General features: G+C 50.4%; 1 protein-coding gene across 2 annotated transcripts in view; it reads left to right on the forward strand.

Annotated features, from left to right (window-relative positions):
- Positions 1-851: 851 nt before the first annotated feature.
- Positions 852-22,865, forward strand: part of SUN2 (Sad1 and UNC84 domain containing 2) — a 30,883-nt gene continuing 8,869 nt past the window's right edge. The window contains exons 1-8 of one of the 2 annotated variants that reach the window (XM_027871086.1): positions 852-997; positions 10,118-10,284; positions 10,960-11,159; positions 11,668-11,805; positions 12,023-12,118; positions 12,405-12,498; positions 13,707-13,777; positions 14,798-14,925. In XM_027871086.1, coding sequence (XP_027726887.1) covers positions 10,154-10,284; positions 10,960-11,159; positions 11,668-11,805; positions 12,023-12,118; positions 12,405-12,498; positions 13,707-13,777; positions 14,798-14,925 — 858 coding nt within the window. In that variant the 5' untranslated portion in view covers positions 852-997; positions 10,118-10,153. Of the gene's footprint in view, positions 998-6,611; positions 6,704-10,117; positions 10,285-10,959; positions 11,160-11,667; positions 11,806-12,022; positions 12,119-12,404; positions 12,499-13,706; positions 13,778-14,797; positions 14,926-22,865 lie in introns of those variants that run through there. The other variant, XM_027871094.1, reaches the window with a different exon arrangement.

The following is a 22,865-nucleotide window of genomic DNA, read 5'->3' on the forward strand; positions in this document are numbered from 1 at the left end:
ATTTAGAGCAGGAAGGGACCTCAGAGGCCAACCCCCTCATTTTACAGGTGAGGAAACTGAGGCCCAGACAGACTTGGTGATTTGCCCAATACCACACAAGTTTAAGAATGGCAGAGTCAGGATCTGAACCCATGTCCTCTGACTGTAAATCATAGAGGGGAAGCCCCAGAACTATAGAACTTCAGGCTCTGACTGGGGCTCAAACCCTACTTCTATCACTCATTGCCTTGTGACCTTGGGAAAGTCAAGGTCAGTCTCTCGAGCTTCAAGTGTCTACATCTAAAAGCCAAGGAGATTGACCTGGATGGTGACTAAGGCCTCTCCCAGCTTTAGATGCAAGATCCTGTGGTTGGGCCTAGGAGTCCTTTCTGGAGGCGGTCTAAGTCCCAAACGATAGCCTCCTTCAGCCCTTCCAGGCCACCAGTGGGGCCTCCTATCTCGGAGCCTTCATGCAGACTGTACCCCACCATTTTCTGAGCCTGACTGTGCCCCCCTTTCAGGCCTTTCCATCTCCCCACCTTCATTCAGACTGTGCCCCCAGACCCAAATGCTCTTCCTGCTCGGTGCTGCCTCAAGGCTCAGAAAGTCTTTCCTGATCTTGTCCATCCTCCAGGTGCCTCCCTGCCCCACCCCCCACTTTGTCCTTACTCTGGTCTCTGGTTCTCCCCCCTCCCCACCCGCCCCCAGTGTTAATAGAAGCTTGTTCTGATTGAAACCTCAGCAGGCTCTCTGGGGGAGGACTTTAGATCACCCACTTCCTTTCTGTCCTCTGGCAGTTGGGCCGCTGTCTCATTTCATTTCCGGCAGGCCCCTCTTGGGGCTCTTTGGGTGTGACAACTGCTCTGAGATCTTGCATCTTTTCTCAGAGGAGGAAGCGGTCTTCACACCCATTTCACAGATAGGGCAACACTGAGGCCACGGTCAGCTCTTGGGACTGGAACCTAGAGGTTCTTGACTCTCTGTGCCCCACGGCTGAGTGTCCCTCAAAGGAGGCAAGGTAGGCTTTGGGAATTTGTTTCATGAAAATGAGGAGGGGGCCAGCTGTGTCTCTTCTCAATTTGAACTGTGGCTAAGAGCTCCAAGGGCCTTTCCAGCTGAAATTTCTGTGCCCATGGTCTCCTGCCATACTCACGGGGCAAGAACATGAGAGGTCCTCTCTGGACATGGAGATGGGGTAGGGGGTGTTTGGAGGTCAGAGTAGAAGACTGGGGAATAGCCTCAGTGGAACCCTGATCCAAAGCCTCTCTGGAGTCCCTAGGCTGGGAAACCTTGCACGCTTGGTCTAGACTGGTACCTCCCAAGAGTATAAGAACCCCTTAGTATTTTTTTTAATTTGGAAATTTTATTAATTTGTTTTTACATCACCTTCATTTCCCAATATAGCCTTCTTCCTTCTCCCTCCCAGAGAGTCATGCCTTACAGAAAGAATAAAAAAGAAGGGGGAGAGGCAAAGCTAACCAATACATTAACCAAAGTGACCCTTCAATTTTAGCTTCCGAAAATTTCTCAGACTCCTACATGACAGAATAGCTCCTTGAAGACAGGGACTGTGAATTCGTTATGTGAATGGCACATCGTGAATTTTTTTTTTTTTTGGCAAGGCAATCAGGGTTAAGTGACTTGCCCAGGGTCACACAGCTAATGAGTGTCATGTGTCTGAGGCTGGATTTGAACTCAGGTCCTCCTGACTCTAGGGCGAGTGCTCTACCCACTGTGCCACCTAGCTGCCCCCACATAGTGAATTTTTAATAAAGGCTTGTTGATGGATGGATGGATGGGTTGATGATAGTAGATGCACTATTTAGTATCTGTTGATTTACAAGTCCAGAGGCAGTGTGCAGTAGCAGATAAGAGTGATAGGCTTGAGACCAAGAAAGCCTGGGTTTAAATCCTGTCATAAACACCTGGCTAAATCTAAGCAAATCAGAGCGTTCTATCTCTAGATGTGGGGAGAGGCTCTTTAGAGATCATTTCTAGTCCCCTTATCTCAGAGAAGAGGAAACTGAGGCCTAGGGGGTGACATAGCTGGACCCCATTTTCCCCAGTTCTACCAGGTTCACTTAACCTGATGCTGCCTGTGTGACATTGGGCCAGTCCCTTCTCCTCTCTGGGCCTCGGTTTCCTCCTTTGTAAAATGAGGGTGTTTTTTGGACTGGATGGTTCTAGATCTCTGATGTGATGACCTCACTCAGCTTCAGTTTCTTCATCTGTAAAGTGGGGCCAACAACAGTGACCCACCACCCAGCGCCGTTAAGAGGAGCAGATTCAAAGCTTTGCAAGTCTTAAAGCCCTATATAAATTCGGGACAAAAAAGCCCCTAGGAATTTAAGGAGGCTTTTGTAGTATATTAATCACAACAACAGCTATGCTACACTCCGTCTACAGAAAACAAGTTTGCCGTATTTCTTGTACTGAGTCAGGGGCTCTTCTGCTGTCCAAACGACAAACCTGGCCTTCCAGGTGCAAAGCATGACGTCTACCTCTCCTTCCTCTGTCCCAGACAGACTGGTCCCGCCCTCAGGCGCTGCCCCAGCCCAGGGCTGGAGGCTCCCAGGCCTCGGCAGCTTTGAGGACAATTGATCCTGATCCTCCCTGGAGGACTGTGGGCCGTTCCTTAGCCTCTGAGCCATTCGTTCGTTCATTCTACAAAGATTCAGTATGTAGCACTTGAGTATTTAGTACACAAACTTATGGGGCGGATTCCTGCTTTGTACGAAAGACACAAAGAAAAAGACCCAACCCAGTGCCTGCCCCCAGGGAGCTTCCAGCCTGCCCAAATCAAAACAGTCCAAGACAGAATGTGAAAGGCCATGAGGGTACCAAATGATGTAGGTGATAGGAGATGGAAAAATCACTTTTTATCATGGAAGAATTGTTTCCTTCCAGGAGGAAGTAAGGTCTTTGAGGGCAGACACAGGGTTTGCTTTTGTCTTTAGGCCTGCCTAGCACCATGCCTGGCAGCACTTCAATCTGCAGATGGGAAAGCTGAGTACCCAAGGTTGCCCAGAGCAACAGTGATGGCTTTGAACCCGGGTCCTCTGGCTCTAAAGCTAGTGCTCTCGGGGCAGCTAGGTGGCACAGTAGATAGAGCACTGGCCCTGAAGACAGGAGGACCTGAGTTCAAATCCGGCCTCAGACCAAACACTTGACACTTACCAGCTATGTGACCCTGGGCAAGTCACTTGACCCCAATTGCCTAAAAAAAAGCTAGTGCTCTCTCCAGTTCCTTGGATGGCAATGTATCCCAGGGATCCATCTGCCTACCAAGCGTTGGCATTTTGATCTTCCTTTACCTCCAACAAAATATGAAGCCATGAGTCAGCATTGTAAATAGGAAAACATACCTTCTGTTGGTTGAATAAATCATATGTCTCCACACAGACATGCATCACTACTTTGCAGCTGTTGGTCAGTCAAAATGTTTTTGTTAATGCTCACCATGTGCCCTGAAATGCTTACAGCACTGGGGATGCAATGGGAAGAAAAAAAAACTTATCCTGCTCTTGAAGGGAGTCTAATGGGGAAAATAGCTTGTGGACAGCTAAGCACATAGAAGTATTACACAGAGTTAGGAGGAAGGTGATCTCAGCTAGGATGGCGCTAACAGCTGGGGGTCCAGGGAGGTGGGATTCAAGGTAAGTCTTAAAAGAAGTCAGGCAAACTGAGAGGACATCCTCAGCTCAGGGGATGGCTAATGCAAAGACACCGTGATAGGAAAAGTGACACAGAAGGAGAAGAAGGAAAGAGAAGAGAAGGACAAAACACAGAAAGGACAAGGGAGAAGACAGGACAAAGAGGAGAGAGAGGAAGGGAAGGAGAGGGAAGAGATAGAAAACAGAGAATGGAGAGAGAGAGAGAGAATGCAAAAAGGACAAGGGAGAAGAAACAAAAATAAAGAGAGGGGACGAGAAAGACAGAGAGGGGAAAAGAGGAAGAAATTGTAGTAGAATGCTTAGATTCTGAACCCAGAATCTCAGTCTCCAAATCCATTGCTCTTGGCTGGTAAGACAATTACTGTCTCGCCTGTGAATAAGACTAGAGGAATTTTAGACAGAGCACTGCATTCAGATTCAGAGAACCTGCCTGAGTTTTGTTTGAATCCTGCCTCCTCCTGTGTGACAATGGGCAAGTCCCTTCCCTTCCCGGGGCCTCAGTTTCCTCCTCTGTAAAATGAGGAATCAGATGGCATATGAAGTCCCTGCCAACTCTAAACGTGAGCCCCACACTTAACACACCACTCCCTACTTCCTCACAGACCTCCAGTGCCTGGCAAACAGTAGGCGCTTAAGAGATGTTTATTGGCCAGCCGTCTCCAAGCCTGGAAGAAATCTTCCCGAATTCTCAACTTCCTTTGGGGCTTAGTAGCCAAGATGCCTCCATGGGTCTGGGACAGATTTCTCCTGCTCTTAGGGCCTTCCTCCACCTCCTTAAAGGTTCTGAAGGTCCTTGAACTGGATCTTTTGTCTCCATCACCCCGTATCTGCATAGAGGACACGCCTGGTTCCCTCTGCCCCTCCCCCAATAGGATGTCAGCTCCTTGAGGGCAGACTGAGCCATTTTTTATTTCCATTCCCTCGTGCTCGAATTCCTAGCACGGTGCCCTGGGCATAGCAGCTGCCTAGTGTTTGTAGAGCTGAATGGAGTTGGTGGGGGCCTAAGAAATGGGCATCAGAGCTGGGCTGTGAGGCCCGTGAATAAGAACAGGGTTGTCAGAGCAGTGGTCCCCAGGGCAGGCCAGGCTGGAGAGGGCACCCCAGGCAGAGAGGAAGTGTGGGCAAAGGTGGGGAAATAGAGGTAGGCAACGTTGTCCTGGCTGAAGTGTAGGTCTGTAGATGGCTCCAAGAAAGGCCAAGCAGGGAAATGCAGGGAGGATAAAAACCCATGTTTTCTTTGACGTGGACCCTTTTAACATTTTTAAAGCCCTTCCCATGTCTCATTTCATTTAATTGAGACCTAGAACTGAAAGGAAACCAATGGCAGATAGTGTCCTTCAGGTCAACTCCCTCATTTTACAGAGGGGGAAACCGAGGCACAGAGGGTTGGTGTAACCCACCTGGTAGTAAAGAGCAGAGTCAGACTTCAAACCGAGGTCCTCTGACTCCAAATCCAGCTTTTTTTTTCTGACACATGACGCTTCCTTGAAAGCAGCCCGTACTGACTGGGGAACCACTGAAAAGTCGGGGGAGCAGAAGGAACAAGCATTTATTAAGCCCTTTACAGATACTGGGAGGTAGGTGCCATGATGATGCCCATTTTACAGTGGAGGAAATTGAGACAGAGGGGGTGACTTGCACAGGGTCAACTAGACAGCATTTTGGGGTCTTCTGTTTGCTACCTAGCTGCCGCTTCCTTTGGGGTGGGGAGCCCCACACTTCCCTCCCGTTCTCCCACTTGGGGGGGGATGCTGCTGGGTCTGGGTGCTTTGAACCATAAAGGAGGATGTTGGGAGGGTAGAGTCTGGAAATCGCCTGAAAGCTGCCAGCATCCTTCCCCAGCCTTGCCCAGGCTGACTAACCCAGGGATGCCAGCCCTTAGGGAATGGGAGGAACTGGGAGGAAAGGAGAGGGGCGGGAGGGAGAGGAAGAAGAAAGGGAGGGGAGAAGGGAGGACTGGCCGGAGGCACAAGGAGGAGGAGAGAAAATAAGGGGGAGGGAAAGAGGGGTTAGAGGGGAGGAAGGAGAGGGAAGGGGAGAAGAAAGGAGGAGAGGGAAGGCTAAAGGGGAGAAGAGAAGGGAGGACTGAGGGGGGTGGATCATGGAGGGGAGGGGAGATAGAGGACTAGAGGGGGAGGGGGGAGGAGAAGGGGGGAGGGGAGAAGGGACAGGGGAAGACGGGGAGGGAAAGGGGAGGAGGGGGAGGGGGAGGGGAGAGGAGAGGGGGAGAGCAGAAGAGGAAGAGAGGCCTGTCTCGAGGCACAAGAAGAAGGAAAAATAAAGAGAAGGTAGAGAGGAGGGAGGGGAGGCAGAGAGGGGTTAGCGGGGAGGACAGAAGAAAAGAGGGGAGGGAGACGTGAGAGGGAAAGCTAAAGGGGGGGAAAAGGAGGGAGGACTGGGGGGTGGATCACGGAGGGGGGGGGGGAGGAGGGCTACAGGGGGAGGGCAGAGGACAGGAAGAGAAGGGGAGGGGAAGGGGGGAGGGGAAGAGGAAAAGGAGGAGGGGGAGGGGAGAGAAGGAGAGAGGGAGAAGGCTGGACAGGTGAGGAGGGGGAAGGAGAGGGGGAGAGGAGAAAAGGAAGAGGAGGACGGGAAGGGAGATGGGAAAGGGGTGAAAGTCCAGGGGGAGGGCTGGAGGGGAGGAGGGAGGCCAGAGAGGGTGGGGGCCGGGGGGGGGGGCAGAGGGCGAGGGGGCGGGGCGCGCCCTCGTGCTCAGAGTGGCCGTTGAGCGGCGGTGGGCGGGGCCGTCCGCTACACTTTTTGTTCAAACCGCCCAATGGGCGCGCGCAGGGGGCGGGGCCGGGCCCCAGGGGCGGTGGCCTCCGCCTAGGCCTGTCTGCGATGACAGAGGCGGACCCGGCAGAACCGAGGCGCCCCCGGAGCTGCGCGGACCCGTTCTCCGCGCGCGCCCCTGGCCCCAGCTCGCGCCCGCTTTGTCCTCGCGCCCCCTCGTGCGCGCGCCCCGCGTTCCCTCCGCGTTCCCCCAGCAGCGGCCGAGGGACGCGGACGCGGACGCGGCGGGCGGGGGAGGGACGGAGCCGTCTCCGCAGGTACCGGGGCGGGCCCGCAGGCCAGGGCCGGGCCGGGAGAGGAGGGGGGAGGGGGAGGATCCGGGGCGCCGGGCGCGGGCACGGTGACCCCCTCTGTGCCAGGGCAGAGCTGCTCCCCGAGACCTGGGCACAGCTGACACTCCCCTTGTCTGCCCCCCCAGACCTGGGCACAGCTGACCCTTCCCTTGTCTGCACCCCCAGACCTGGGCACAGTGTCTGACCGTCTTCGTCTGTCCTCGCTCTGTGCCAGGACAGAGCTGCACCCCGCCAAGAATTGCCCCCCCCCCCAGATCTGGGCACAGGGCTGCCTCTCCTCTTGTCCATACCCTCACTGTGCCCCCCAGGAATTGACCCTCAGGGCACAGCTGCCTCTGCTGTACCCCCAACCTCTCCCCCCAAATCCCCAGCCTACAGGGGTCTCCATGGAGTGGAGTCCCTCAGTGCTAGGCCTGGTTGTCCCCCTGCTTCATCTCCCTCTTCCACAAAACAACCCCAAAATGGAGTTGCCCAGGCCAGGGCTCACTTCTTAATGCCAAGGCCTGGCATGCTTTTCCACCTCCCTCTGGGACAAAGTTGTGTTGATTTTCCCAGTTGGCTCTGTGTGTGTGTGTGTGTGTGTGTGTGTGTGTGTGTGTGTGTGTGTGTTTTGGGGGGAAGGAGGGCTGGCAACAGTCCCGTGCCCAGGGTTGACCAACCCAGTCCCCTGGCCCCAGATGCCCCTCTTGGCTGGCCAGACTGGGCCTTATCACTCACTCTGTGCCCGGTCTTGGACGGGCTCATCCTCCCAGTGCCAGAGTCCAGCTGCCCTCCACTCACCCTCTGATGTGGGGCTGCCCCAGCCCAGGGATGATCTTCCCAGGCTGAAGGCCTGGCTGCCCCGGCTCACTGGGTGTCCCTGCCAGGGCATCACGGCCCCTTCCTCCGTCTTCCCTGCAGGAGGTCCCCTCGGGCCAGGGGCCACTTCCCTCACCCCAAACTCATCTGCAGAGCTGAGCCAAACTTAGACCCCGGGCAGGTGCAAGTGACCCCTTTACTTTGGCTTAGTGGCTCCTGAAAAGGACTGTGGGGGGTGTTGTGGGTCATCCTTGGGCAGAGAAGGGAAAGCCAGGCTGCTCCAGGCTGGAGCTCTTTGAAAGGGTCAGTGTTTGTGGTTGGAGCCATACCCGTCCCCTGGGCCTTTTCTGGGCAGCCTGGAAGATTCTGTCCATCTCTGCCCCTCTGAACTCTGTTGACAGCTTGGGATAGGTCCTTGTGCTCACTGCCCTCAGCCAACAGGGATCCATCCCTGTAGGTCAGTGACTGCCAGAGCAGGGCAGTAGGTGGCCTTTAGATAAAAATCACTTGGCAGGGTCAGCATGTGAAGTTGAAAGGGAGAAGGTGGGAGGGGGGTGGTGGCGTCTTGGCCCCACACTTCCCAGGGCGCGTGGGCTCTGTGGGACTCTGGGCCAAGTCAGCTCCCATGTGCACAGAGTTGGAGGAGCAGGGTGGAGTGGGGAGGCAGTGGGTCAGGAGAAGGCAGCAGGATGTGGGGGGCAGGTGCCCCAGGTTCTAGCCCCATCCTGGCCCTGCCACTGACGCTGTGTGGTGGTAGATGAGGCAATACCTTTCTAAGCTTTGTTTTTCTCCTCTAAGATGAAAACAGGGGCTCTTTTGGATGAGTGTCGCCTTATGGGGGGGCAGCAGAGTGACTCATCTCCCAAGGCCCTGTCAATTCGAATGTTCTGTGATTGTGGGTCAGCCTCTGAGGCAGTAGCAGAGAGGGAGTCCTGCCTTTTCCAGGCCTGCAGATCTTCTGGAGAACCATGCTTTGTGCTGTTCAAAACATACGGGGGTTTTTGAGGGGGAGGACGGCAGGGAAGGGATTAGATTATGATGACAGAGGGCAGAGTTGGCCTTTGTTTTTTACTGTGGAATTCAGAACAGTCAAGAGCCCAGATTCTCTGTCTTTGTAACACTGGCATTCTGAAGGTAAGGCTACCTGGCAGGCTGGGGGCTTTGCTTGGCAATTTGGGAGGTGCCCATACAACCTCTTCAGGCCCCCCCTGTGGTATGGTTAAGTTTGTATCAACAACAGCCCGAGTACTAGCTGTACTGCTTTGTTTGAGGCCTCAGGGAAAGACTCCACCCCAGCATGGGGGAGGGAGGGCTGAGAGCTGATGCTGATGCCCAAGTGGGTGGGCATTCAAAGACTCCAGTGGGGCAAGGGGGGTGGGGCAGACTTTATCACCATATGGGGGTGGAATCTAGAAGGGGGCATCAGGCCAGCTGTCTGCCTTGGCCACTGCCGATTTGCCTCTTCCTGTCCTTCCTGCCAAGCGGGCAGCCCATCTTCAGAGAAGCCAGCAGGTTGACCTTCCTTGGCCAAGAAGACATGTGGCTTCTTGCTTTTCAGGACAGGTCTGCTTAGGAACTGTCCCTGCTAACTAAACCAGACCTTGTTTTCACAACTGGCAGAGAGACTCTAATGGGTCTGTTCCCAAGACCCAAGCAAGTGTCATTTAAATAAAAGCAGTAACACCAAGAATACAGCTTATGGCAAAGGTCACCAGCCCTCCAAAATCGAGGTTGGATTATGAGAGATGGTTTTGCAGCCTGGACAGACTGGGGAACCAAGCTGAGATCCCCTACAACCTGGTCTCATCTGTAATCTGAGTTAGGGGTTAAACTCTGGTCTAATTCATCTTCATGAAGCCGGTTTCTCCTAAGGCTGGGATAGCCTCCCCCCTTTGTATCAGCCCTCTGTATTTGAAACTTTTCTTGTTCGATCCTTGACAATTTAGAAATCCTTGAGGAGGCATTGAGGTTGGAGCTCAGTGAGAGGGGGATGGGGAGGCCCAGGGCCTGCCTTGGAGGCTCTTCCTGGTGGTGTTGGGGCCCAGGGGAGCTTATCACTTGTCCATTTACTCATCTGTAAAATGAGTTCGATAATCCTTAATAGGTGTGATGACCAAATGAAAAAACTGTCCATTGAGGGCTGTTACTCATGAAGCCTGTTGCCTCAGGGTCGGCTTAGCATCAGCTGGTTAGCTTGGACCAGGACAGAGTTCTTGCACGTTACCCTGTCCACCCTCCAGAACAGATCACAGAGCTGGGTACTGTTGGGAGCTGGGAGGAACCACAGACATGAAAGAGAAGGTGGTCCTTTCCCCTAAGGTTACAATCTGTGCAGAGAAGGAAAGTGAGTGTTCATGAAGCACCCTAAGAACGGTCACAAGCTAAGTGTCACAACCCCAAATTCGATAAAGATGTGCTAAGGGGAGACCCAGAATGGAGGTGGGAGAGAGTGGGGGCTGTGCTTCACCAGGGAAGCTTCCTGCAGGATCGTTGGGAGAGAGGACCTTCTCAGGGGCTCCCAGAAAACAGCATCAAGTCACTCAGTAAGCACTGCTTCTCGTTCCGTTTTCCTTCTTTCAGGAATTTCTAGAATTTCTAGAGTGAAGGACTCAGAGGATGTCTCGACGCAGTCAGCGCCTCAGCCGTCATTACCAGCTTGATGATGATGGAGGCAGCAGCAGCAGCAGCAGTGGAGGGAGTTCCCTGGCGGCTGGCCAGCACACCGCCTTCAAGGACAGTCCCCTCAGGTAAGCCACGCTAGAGCGAGCCTGAGCCGCCTTCCAGGTCACAACTGCCCAGGGCAGCCAAGGGCCTTGGCTGCTGCCATGTGCACGTTTGTTTCCTGCCTCCATTTTTGGTGGAGACATCGCTCTACTGCTTTCTGTCCCCACAAATGTGAGAATTTCCTGTCCCCAGCACCATCTCCTCCCCTTCCACCACAACCTGGGCTGTTTCTGCCTTCACTCTCTGAGAACAGGAACTAGGGAGGGGCAACTTTGAGCATCGAGAAGGCCGGAAACCCTGAGGCCTATAGCGGGGAAAGGAACAACCCCTCTCGGCCATGGATCTCCTCTCCCTAGCCCTAATGCCCATGGTTCTTAGGGTGAGCTGCAGGGCCCAGCAACAGCATGGGAAGCCACATGGGTGAAGGGCCTGTGGGTGAAGAGTCGGGCTCAGGTGGCCCTTAGCTCCTCTCATATCTCATCATGGTGGTTCAATTTGGAAAGAGGCCCCCGCGGCCCATGGGAGCTGTGGCTTTGTTCAGCCCTGCCTTCAACGTGAAAAATTATTCATCTGTTTAAGAAATAAGCACAGCAAAAGAGGACTTTGGGTATCATTTCTTTTCATCCTGGAAAGGCTCACTCCCCTCCTGGCCTTTCCCCCACCCTCTCATTTTGCTCTTCATGCTTGGTGCCCCCCAGGGCTCTGCGGAGGAAATCCAGCAGTGTGAAGCGTCTCTCGCCTGCACCTCACCTGGGCCCTGCTTCCAGTCCTCACACCACCTACTACAGTGAATCAGTTGTCAGCGAGTCGTATGTTGGGGGCCCCCGGGCCGCCTCGATGGCCAGAAGCTTGGTCCTGGAAGATCAGCTGGACAGCAATTCCTACTGGAGTGAGCGTGGTGAGCTTACAAACCCGAGGCTCGGCCTGGGGAGCAGGAGAGGAGACGCTCCTCCCTGGGCCTCTGTTTCCTTGTCTGTAAAATAAGATTGGATTGGGCTGGGCTGGCACATCTCCTGGGTCATCCCAGATTTGAAATCCTTCCATTCTCCCGAAGCCCCTCAGCCCCAGAGACCGCCCTTTGACAGGTCCCCGAGAGAGTAACCATGCCTCCTAAGGCAGAAAGCCGCCGGCTTTTGTACAGCCAGTGAGCGAAAAATGGTCTTTATGTGTTTAAATAAAGTTTCATCATATTTAAAAACATAAAAACCGTTCTTAGCTCACACAGAAACAGGAAGTGGGCCAGATTTTGCCCTTGAGCAAAACTCATGGCCTGCCCCAGACCAGGTGGGAGGGCTTCTGGCCTGAACCCACTAGGGGGGTTGCCAGGCGTCTCTCCTTTGGCAGCTGCCGCTGCTGCAAGCCTGAAGCCCCCTGCTCACTGGGCACCTCCCATGCTCTGTGCACAGGTGGGGACCTGTTGGTAAGGACGAGGAGAAGCACAGGAGGCCCGGAGAGTCACGACATTAACGGACTGAATGAGGGCAAAGTCACCTATGACGCCTATGGATCCTCCTCAGGATACTCCTCGGAGGATGACTACGCAGGTAGGCATCACTCCCCCCTAGCCCCATCCCCCAGGCACTGCCCCACTCACTGCCACATAGCTGGGGGGGGGGGAGGGGTATCTCCCAGATAAGAGGAAGAGAGAACTCTGCAGTCTGGCTGCAGAGGGGGTTCAAGCCTCAGCATGGTAATGGGGGGTGCTCGAGGCCCACTTGTCTCTCCTTCTGGGTGGATCCTCATTTCTTCCCTTCCCTGCAGGGCACGCACTTATGGACCAGCCTGGCTCGGCATCCACATTAAGGAATGCTGCCTCCCAAGTTGGCGCTTTCTTGTGGATGGCGATCACCTTTCCAGGTGGGTTCTGTGAGTGGGTGGGCACCGTGCCCAGGGCAGTCCCTGCAGTGCACCTCTAAGAGCTTCCTCATTCCTATGCTGGGGCATGCTGGGCCCAAGTAGAGTAACTTTAGGACAGTGTGTGGAGACGGGCTCATTATGGAAGGATCCCCAAGCACAGCTAGAGAGCCGGGGGAGGATCTGAGAGCCTAATAACAAGAAGCAGCTGCAGGGCTGGCGCTGGGCGCTGGGACGGGATGGGCTTGGAGGGTGCAGCCTTTGAATGCCTCTGCTGGGTGCTTTCCAGGTTGGCTCTTTGGCCTGTTCTACTGGTGGCTCGGCACCACCTGGTACCGCCTGACCACAGCTGCCTCCCTGCTGGACGTCTTTGTCTTAACCAGGTCAGTCAGAGATCCGGGGCTCTGAAGGGCTCCACAGTCCTGGAGCTCAGTTTCCCCATTGGCTTTGCCCTGTTTGTTTTCAGCTTTTTCAGATTTTTCTGCAATGAATCTCGTGACAGAGTCAGGTTAGAGTCAGGGGTGTGCTGGAACCAGCTCAAACCCGCTGGTGAGAGTCAGCTCCCAATCAGGGGTGGACTGAGCGTCTAGACTGAAGAAGATGATGGGAGAAGTCCCTCCTCCAGAGCTGGTTGTTAAACATTTACCAGCACACGCCAGCCCCCATTATTCTCGGTCTTCAGGGCTCTGACTGCAGGTGGCGCTCCCTTCCTGAGTGTCTTTTCGGAACTCTCCCCTTGGTAGTTCCTGCCTCTGATCTCAGCTTGGTCTGGGGGGTTCGCCTTTGCTAGTGTGAGGGTCTTGAGTTTCCAGGGACAATCCCTCCTTTGGGGTTGGAATCAAGAATTTTCTTCCCAGTCCTCCAGGTCACTGGGCCATGCTTGCAGTTTCTCTGTGGAGGAGCATGCCCAGGCTTCCAGGCTGCCTCCAGGGCTGAGTCCAAGAGCCTCTAGAGCAGGGGTCGGGAACCTGAGGCCTTGAGGCCACGTGTGGCCTTCTAGGTCCTTGGGTGCGGCCTGTTGACTGAGTCCAAGTTTTACAGAACAAATCCTTTCATGAAGGGGATTTGTTCTGTGAAGTTTGGATTCGGTCAAAGGGCGGCACTTGAGGACCTAGAAAGGCCACGTCTGGCCTCAAGACCGCAGGTTTCCCACCCCTGCTCTGGACTCTTGGGGCCACAGGCTAGGCCAGGGGTGACCGACTGGCCTTGGCAGGGGTTCCTCCTGCAGCTTTTCCAAGTCCAAATTCACAAGCACTGTAAGGACTTAGAAAAAAGAAGGCTGCCTAATTCATCAGAGTATTAACACATTTCTGCTGTAGGTCTGATGAGGAGACACCTTCCACCAGACCTCTCAAAGGGAGGCGTGTCACCTTTCGTAACAATCTTAATGCATTTGACAAAGGCCAAGTTTTCTCCTTCCACTTTACCCCGAGGGCTGTCCGTAAACCCACAAAAGCACTCCACGTGTTGGGTGCCCCGGGTGGGGGTGTGTGGGGGAGCGCAGCCTTTTGGTTGTTTATTGGTCTCACAGGAGACTGTGGTGGGGGAGGGCAGGCACTAACATCTCCTCCTTCCTCCCGATGAAATCCAGGAGCTTTTCGACGCTGAAGAAGTTGCTTCTGTTTCTCTTGATGCTGTTGTTTCTGGCTTCGCTGGCTTATGGTGAGCCCTGTTGAGTCCCCAGCGCAGCCAGGCAGGGGGGGCCGGGACGGACCAGGGCTTGGGGGCAGGGCCGCCAAAGGAAAGTCTGGAAGGCAGAGCTTTGAAGGGGAGCCTTTAGGCAGCCAAAGGGACAAAAGCCCTGGGAAAAGGGACCCAGGCCACCTATGGGCAAGTTCTCGTGCCTAAAATGTGAAAGTTATGTCCTGTCTCTCCTCCTCTCGATCCAATCCAGCAAACCTTTATGGTGCATTTTCTGTATGCAGACCTCCCAGACTCACGCTGCATGATCCGGGTGGCTGTCCCACCCACTTTGAGTGTGTAGGCTTCACAGAGGTGTTTCATCTATACCCTCGGTGGTCACTGACGAGGCACTGGAGGGTGGGGGATTCGTAGAGGAGCTGAGTCAGGACCAAATCCGTTATCTGGTCAGGACACAGCCCATGCCAGGTCTGGGGGGCTTTGCCCCTTCTCATTGGTGAGAACAGACAGGGTGGTTCTCCCTGGATGATCTCAGAAGGGCTGGCCTATTGGTCAGGAGCCATGAGATCACTCAGCCCATACTGTGAGATAAAGCCCAGCTCGGGAATAAAGACACCACAAGCCGATGGTCACCAGGACCTGTATTCAGGTGGCCTCTCTTTAGAGCATCCCGGTCCTCATTCAGAAGGGACAGGGCTGTGTGTTGATCAGGCTTGGGACCAGGAGGCAGGACTTCTGGGTTCTATCTCCATGGCCTCTCACCAGCTCAGTCTTATCCCTCATTTTTGCCATCATCCAAAAGCGTATCATGACTTCTGAGAGGATCATGAGAGAGGGAACCCTTTCCTGAAGGCTCTTGGGGTAGAAGTAGCCTTCCAGATCATGGGGCCTGTAGTGCATCTGCCTTCCTTGGGCTGGGGTCCAAGCTCACATAGGCGTGACACTGCCACAGTCAGTCAAGATGTAGGTCCTCACCCTGGACTTCTTGGCCTTCTGGGAACTCAGACTCTGCCTTAATTATCCTTTCTTCCCATGTGCTAGGTGCTTGGTATTTCTACCCCTATGGACTACAGACCTTCCACCCTGCTATGCTCTCCTGGTGGGCAGCAAAGGGCAGCAGCAGGAGAGAGGAGGTGTGGGAATCGGGAGAATCCACACCGTATTTCCAGGTGAGTACCAGGAACGCTTTGCACAGGACGGGCAGACAACCCACTCACAGTCAAGTTCATTCCTCTCAACCCAGTGTTACTCAGCCAACCAGTACTTATTAAGCATGGCCTAAGCACTGGGGATTCAAAGAAAGGCAAAACCAAACAACCCGACAGTCCCCGCCCTCGAGGAGCTTACAGTCTGATGAGGAGACAGCGGGTGCAAACAAGATCTGACAGGACCAATGGGAGCGAAGCAATAGAGGGCGTTGGCTGCACTGTTTCTTGTGGGGCAGCCATACACGCTATGGCCATGCTGTCCTCAAAGGCTGCCCTGGCCTGGCAGGATCTACCAGATGGCATCCTCTCCTGGCACCATCTTTGAGGCCCCGGGGTCAGCTCTGCAGCACCATGAGGCATCGGAGGAGGGAGAAGCTGGATTCGCCATAGAAAGCTGCACTTGTTTTCATTTTTAATTAATAAAAATCTGTTTTTCTTTTCCTCCCACCTCCTACCCATTTGGAAAAATGAAAAACAACCCACTTGTAAGAAACGTGCAGAGTCAAGCAAACCAGTGCCTCCTTGGCCACGTCTCAAAGATGTCTGTCTCTTTCTGCCTCTTGAGGCCCTCCCCTCTCGGTCAGAGGTTGGATCGTATGCCAGAAGAGTAGCTGGTCACTGCCTTGATCGGAGTCCCAAAGTGTTTCAGAGTTGTTTGCCTTTCTGATTCTGCTCACTCTTCCAGCATCAGTTCATACAAGTCTTCCCAGGTCTCTCTGAACACCACCTCTTTCCTTATTTCTTAGAGCACGGTAGGATTCTTCTCATTCTACACCATGATTGGTTCAGCTCTTGCCCAAGTGGGGGGCAATGCCTTAGTTTCCGGTTCTTTGTCACTGCAAAGAAAAAGCTGCCGTAAATATTCTTGTCCACATCGGTGTTTTTCCTCTTTGTTTGATCTCTTTGGGGGATAGGCTTAGGAGTTGTGTTGCCAGGTCAGAGGGTAGGCAGAGTTTATTAATGCTGGGCCCTCAGTTCATAACAGCTTTCCATAATGGCTGGACCAGTTTACAGTTCCTTCAGTGGAGCATTGTTGTTGAATCATGTCAGTTGGGTCCAACTCTTCATGACCCCATTGGGGGTTTTCTTGGCAAAGATGCTGGAGTTGTTTGCCATTTCCTTCTCCAGCTCATTTTTACAGATGAGGAAGCTGAGGTAAACAGGGTGAAGTGACTTACCCAGGGTCACATAGCTAGTGTCTGAGGCCAGGCGCCGTACTCTGTGCACTGTGGTGCCACCTAGCTGCCCTGGCAGAATATTAATGTGCCTGATTTCTCACAGCCCCTCCAACATAGGTCATTTTGCCCGTTTGTCCTCTTTGCCAACCTGACAGGTGGGAGGTAGAACCTTCGAGTTGCCTTCGTGAGCAATTCTCTAATTACTAGTGATTCAGAGCATTTTTTCATTTTGTCATGGATTGCTTATATTTCTCCTTTTGAAAAATGCCTGTTGATATCCTTGGACTGTTTGTCTATTGGATAATGAGCCACAGACATCTGATGGGGCAAATCAGGTCCTTTTGTCTTATTTTTTGATCCTTCCCAGTAGGCTTGGTGTCAGCTTTCTTTGTAAGTATCTTGGCTCTGTGTTCCATCATTTTTATCTCAATTACTTTTTTTTTTTTGCATAAGCCCCACTGAATTTAATTTTGGTCACATTTCTAAGCATTTATTTTCATTACTGTCCTATCACTGTTGCTTGAAGTGACTTACCCAGGGTCACACAGGGACAATCCTGCCGACTATGACTTTCACATTCCAGGCCATTCCTAAATACATTATTGGATTTAGGGCCATTGCAGTCTCTTCCTCCTCTCCCCCTCTCCCCCTCTCCCCCTCCACACAGCATGGTGCCATACTTTTGCTATTCGTCCTGGTCCAGTTTTTTCCACTTGTTAAGTCCAGCATCAGTAAGCTTTTGCAAGTTCCACGAGACATGACTCAATGCTATGCTGGAGGCCAAGTCACTGATTCTCTAACTCCAGGGAGATAAAGTATTAGGAAAGGAAAAACAAAAATGTTGGTTTTGTGATTTTTTCCAAAATTATTTTACTTTTCTTGCTACCAGGCCCCTAATCTTGAGTATGGGAAGGAAGAACCCTCTTAAACCCTCCTCCGTGTGGTAACCACCGTTCCTTCTCCTGTGCATCTGTGTGGTAACACAGGGAGGAGGAGAGTGCGCCTCACCATGGCAGGCCGCCCACTGTCCCCCCAAGTTCTCCTTCCATTCCCCTTCTGCTCTTTCTCAGAGCAATGGGCCTTGCCCCCTGAGCATCCCCACCTGGCCAGCGCGATGGGGCTCCATTTCTGGGCACTGTCTGCTCCTATAGTGTCTTTTGGGTGAGTAGCTTGGACAGAGACACTCTTTCTCTAGCCAGTCATGACTTTGTGGTGTTTGGATGCCAAGTGTGTGTCTTCCAGGAGACACGTCGTTCGTCTCAGTGGTGACAGTGCCTTCTCAATTGTCTGTGCTATGGGGTAAGAGAAGAGAATAGCAATCCAGGCTATAATGAAGCCTTCATTTAGTAACCTTGGTTTATGCATGGATTTCAGTCTCCAACCTCCCCAAATGTTGTACCAGGGCCACGCGTGCAGCCAAATCAACCTAAGGAGACTGTCATCTTGGAAGTGCAGAGCCCTGGAGAGCCAGGGTCAGAAAACCTGAGCTCAGGTTGGAGCTTTGCCACTTGCTGGCTTTGGGACCTTGGGCAATTCAATGTCAACCTCTCTAAGACTCAGCCTCATCATTTTCCCCCCTTAAATTGAGATTATAGTTGCCTCCCACGAAAGGCCTTTTCTAGCACCTTGTCACACAGTGGGGCGACCCTGAGAACCCAGGGGGGTCTCCAAAAATTGGCCAGCAGAGCCCAGACTATCAGACTTTACCAAGCTGGGAAGACTTGAAGGCCACGTGCAGATCAGAAGCTTGGCTTTTTGGAGCCGTCATGACTTCGGAAGCAGATAAAAATACCAACAATACCAAAAAAAAAAAAAAGGCAAAAAGTATCACTCTTTGGCCTCTGCATCTATCTTCTGTTTTGTGGACAGGGGTGAGGACCTCAGGGAGAGGCAGAGGGGTAGGTCTCCCTCAGTCCTTAGACCATACGAGCATAACTTGAGTGGCTGGCGTTCTTCCTGTGTAATCTAAGGGGCTACGTGGAGTGGTGGGATAAAGGACCTAGCTCTGGAGAGCAGCAGCAGTGAGGTGATGGATGTCAGATGCGGCACGAGGCCCACGATTTTGGACGTGGCCAGTGTCAGAATTTGACTTGCCTGACTTCTCATGTTTGCTGCAAAGAGTTTTTGTCAACTGGGGGAGGGGAAAAAATCAGTGGAACCTTGGAGAAGGCAAATCAGCCTTAAGAATTTGATTTCATCCCCATTTTTAAAGCAACAGGAAAGCTCCAAAGTTATACTCACAATGAGCGTGAGCAAACAGGCCACCATTTTTACAGAAGGCAAAGAAAGTCAATGAGGAACTTGATGAGATCTTTTTGTTCTTGTGACCCCGACATCCAGCGCAGCCTCTTACACTTAGTAGGCGTTTATCAGTATTTGTTGATTGGGATTGTACTACCTCCATAAAACAACGTGCAGGGGAAGATGACACATACTGATCGTCAGTGAGAGAGTCCCCAGACACAGGATACATGGTCAGGAGACATCACAAAAAAACTAAAGGGACCGTCTTCACAGGACAAGAAACGCTGGTTGCATCAGTCATTTCAGCATCAAAAATCAGATCAGTGACTGGGCCCAACAAAGGTCGAAACCAATAGCAAATTGGAAGAAAGGGGGACAAAGGAGGAAAAAGACACTGCGCAGTTCCAACAGCCCCAGTCCTTCCTGTTTGGCTGTGTTAACAACTCAGGCATGGACAAAAGTAACCCTGACTCGTAGCATCGTTTCCTAAGCATGTGTGACTGCTGCCCCAGAACATCGCGTTCCAGTGAGAAGGCCAGCAAGCCTAGAGGCTGCCTCTGTCAGAGACCAGTGGATCTTGGCCAAGCGAGAGAGTCATGGCAGCCAAAGGCAGCCCTGGGTCTGTGGACAGGCCACTGGCAAAAGAGAAGAGGGTGGCAACTAAAGAACACAGAAAGTGACCTCGAGAAAGCGCAAACAGCAGGGAGGGACCTCAGCCTCCCTTTTCACCCCAGTCCTGAGAGTGGAGGCCTTGACCTCCGAGGCAGCCCCTTCCCCGTTCAGAGGAAGCTTGTCTCTGAAATGGGCCGTGACTTCTGCCGGGCTGGGACAAGTGAAACGAGTCTGACCCCCAGTGCACAGAAGCCTGGAAACAGTTTTCATGGCCCCTCGTTGTCTTTGAGCGTTTGCTGTTTTGTTTCCAAAGCTTTTCTTGATGTCTTTTGTTTTCACGTAACCTACCTTCCCCAGCACCTCTTATTCTTCAGAAAGAGGTGCAGGCAAGTTGGATACACCCCGCAAAGCCTGTGTGATCTGTTAGTGAAAATGATGAAGAATTAGATAGAGCTTTATACACGTATAGATATTTATCATTGACTTTAAAGACTTGTTTCTAGCTTTGCTTTCATGTCATCCACCTTTCTCAACGTAGCCCTCCCACCTCCCCCTCCCACAGAGTCACCCCTTCGGCAAAAGAATAGAAAAAGTGGGGAAGAAAACAGCTCGGCAAAACCAGCTTAGCACCGAGTCCGGCATCGTGCGTAGGTCCCATCCCCGTAGACCCCCGCCCTGGCATTGAAAGCCAGGAAAGAATGTCCTCAGTGACGGTCTCGGGGCCAGGCTCCGGCACGATGATCTCACAACGTTCACTTTCAGTTGTTGGCTGTGCTTTCCATTTACTTGGCTTTCTCCTCATTCAGATATTTCACTTTGCCCCCAGTTCATGTAAGTCTTCCCATGTTTCTCTTTATTAAACAGTTGTGGTTTCCTATAGCGTCATGGTATTTCATTGTATCCATAAGCCTCCTTCGATGGGTGTCTGCTTTGTTTCCAGTCCTTTGCTAGCAAAGAACTTTCTTGGTAGTTCTACTGGTATGGCACTGAATAAGTAAGTTGATTTAGGTAGTATTGTCGTTCTCATTATATTGGCCTGACCTACCCATGAGCAATGAATATGCCCAATTGTTGAGATTTCTCTCTCTCTCTCTGTGAAGAATGTTTTGTAATTGTGTTCATATAGTTCCTATGTGTGTCTTAGCAGGTAAACTCCCAGGTATTGTATACTGACCACAGTTTTTTCTCTTTTTGTTTTTTGGTGAGGCATTTGGGGTTAAGTGACCTGCCCAGGGTCACACAGGTAGTGTCAAGTGTCTGAGGTTGGATTTGAGCTCAAGTCCTCCTGACTCCGAGACCAGAGCTCTATGCACTGCGCCACCCGGGTGCCCCCACAGTTATTTTCAATGGGATTTCTCTTTGTATCTCTTTCTGCTGGATTTTGTTGGTTGATCTATAGAAATGCTGATGGTTTTGATGGATTCATTTTATGTCCTGCAACTTTAAGTAACAGTTTTAACTGGTTTTTTTTAGTTGCCTCACTAGGGTTCTCTTGGTAAACCATCATATCATCTGCAAAAAGGGATAATTTTGTTTCCTCATTGCATTTTTTTTCCTTTCAAATTCTTTTTCTTACCTTATTGCTGTATCTAGTACAATATTAAATAGTAAAGGTGGTAATGGACATTTTTCCTTCACACTGATCTTATTGGAAAGGATTTAGCTTATCCCATTACAGATCATCCTTGCTCTTGGTTTTACTAAATAATACTTATCGTTTTAAGGAAGATTCCATTTATTCCTGTGCTTTCTAGTGTTTTTAACAAGAATGGGTGTTATATTTTGTCAAAAGCTTTTTCTGCATCTGTTGAAATCATATAAATTTTGTTGTTTTTGTTATTGATATAGTCAGTTATGTTCATATTTTTCCTAATAGTTGACCCAGCTAAGTTCCTGGTATAAATCCAGCCTGGTCACAGTATATGATCTTTATGATATATTTCTGTAATGTTCTTTCCAGTATTTAAGTTTTTTGGTTGATATTCATTATTGATCTATAGTTTTCTCTCTCAGGGAGAGCTGACTCTCCTTGGTTTGGGTATCAAGACAATAATATTTGTGTCATAGAAGGAATTTGGTAAGACTTTCTTTACCTATTTTTTCAAACAGTTTATGTAGTATTAGAATTATTACTCTTTAAATATTTGGTAGAATTTGCTCATAAATTTTATCTAGTCCTGGAGTTTTTTTCTTAGGGAGATTATTTATAGCTTGTTCAGTTTCTTTTTCTAAGATAGGGTTATTTAAGTGTTCTATTTCCTGTTCTGTTAACCAGGATTACTTATATTTGTAAATACTACTTTCATTTAGATTGTCAGTCTTATTTTTGGCACATAGTTGGGCAAAATACTTCCTAATTATTACTTTTATTTCATCTTTATTGGTTGTGAATTCACTTTTTTAATTTTTTTTTTTTTTGGATACTAGTAGTTTGGTTTTCTTTCTTTTTTAAAAAAAATTAAATTAAATCAAAACAATAATTAGGAGCTATTTTGCCCAACTGTATGACAATAAATTTGACAATCTTAGTGAAGTGGATGAATATTTACAAAAATATAAATTGCCCAGATTAACAGAAGAGGAATTAAAATACTTAACTCCATTTCAGAAAAAGAAATTGAATAAGCCATTAATGTTGAAAAAAGTGAATGTTGAAAACTAAAAATTAAAAAATTAATTATAAAAAAATTAAATTAGCCAAGGGTTTATCTATTTAATTGCTTTCTTTAAAGCTTATAGTTTTATTTATTAGTTTAGTGGGGTTTTTTGTTTCAATTTTGTTCATCTTTCCTTGATTCAGGATTTCAGTTTTGGTGGGGAGGGATTCAGTTTAATTGGGAAGGGATTAATTTGTTGATTTTCTGTTTTTTTACTTGAATGCCTAATTATTTATTCTGTTTTTTTCTCTCTTTTATTGATGCAAGCATTTCAAGATATACATTTTCCACTAAAGTACTGCATTGGCTGCATCCTAAAAATTTTGTTATGTCATTGTTATCATTATCTTTAATGAAATTATTGATCATTTCTATGATTTGTTTTTTGATGCATCTGTTTTTGTTTTGTTTTGGGCTAGGCAATGGGGTTAAGTGACTTGCCCAAGGTCACACAGCTAGTAAGTGTCAAATGTCTGAGGCTGGATTTGAACCCAGGTCCTCCTGACTCCAGGACCAGTACTCTATCTGCTGTACCACCTAGCTGCCCCTTCCATCTGTTATTTAGCGTACATTCTTTTGTTCCAACTCCTTCTCTATTTGTGTATCTTTCTGTTTCAAGCATATTTCTTGTAAATAATGTATTGTTGGATTCGGTTTCTAATCCATTCTTCTATACTCGTCCATTTTATGGGTGAGTTCATCCCATTCACATTCACAGTTATGATCAATAAATGTATATTTTGCTCCACCCTATTCTTTTATACTTACCCTCTTCTTTTTGACCGTCTTCCCTCTTCAAGAGTCTTTTGCTTCTGACCATTCCCTCCCTTGATCTACCCTCTCTCTCATTCTTCCATCCCCCTCATCTTTCTCTTAACCTCTTTTTCTCCTGCTTCCCTTTGGGTAAGATGAATTTCTGTATCTAATTGTGTGCATGTGTGTATGTGTATTCTTCCCTCCTTCAACCAGTTCAGATGAAAATAAGGTTCAAGTGTTGCCTGTTCCCCTCTTCTCTGTCCCGTCCATTGTATAAATTCTTCCTGGTGCACCTCATGTATATGAGATAACATTCCCCATTTTTTCTTTCCTTCCCCACCCTTCCATTCTTTTCAGGTCATCACAACAGAATAGAATCACACCCAGGTCGCTACCTAATTAGACCCCCTTCTAAGGCCCCTGGCAATCATAAAATTCTGAAGGGGTTACATTT

Source organism: Vombatus ursinus, unplaced genomic scaffold, assembly GCF_900497805.2.
Source record: "Vombatus ursinus unplaced genomic scaffold, bare-nosed wombat genome assembly UNPS02003292.1, whole genome shotgun sequence".
Classification (NCBI taxonomy): Eukaryota; Metazoa; Chordata; class Mammalia; order Diprotodontia; family Vombatidae; genus Vombatus; species Vombatus ursinus.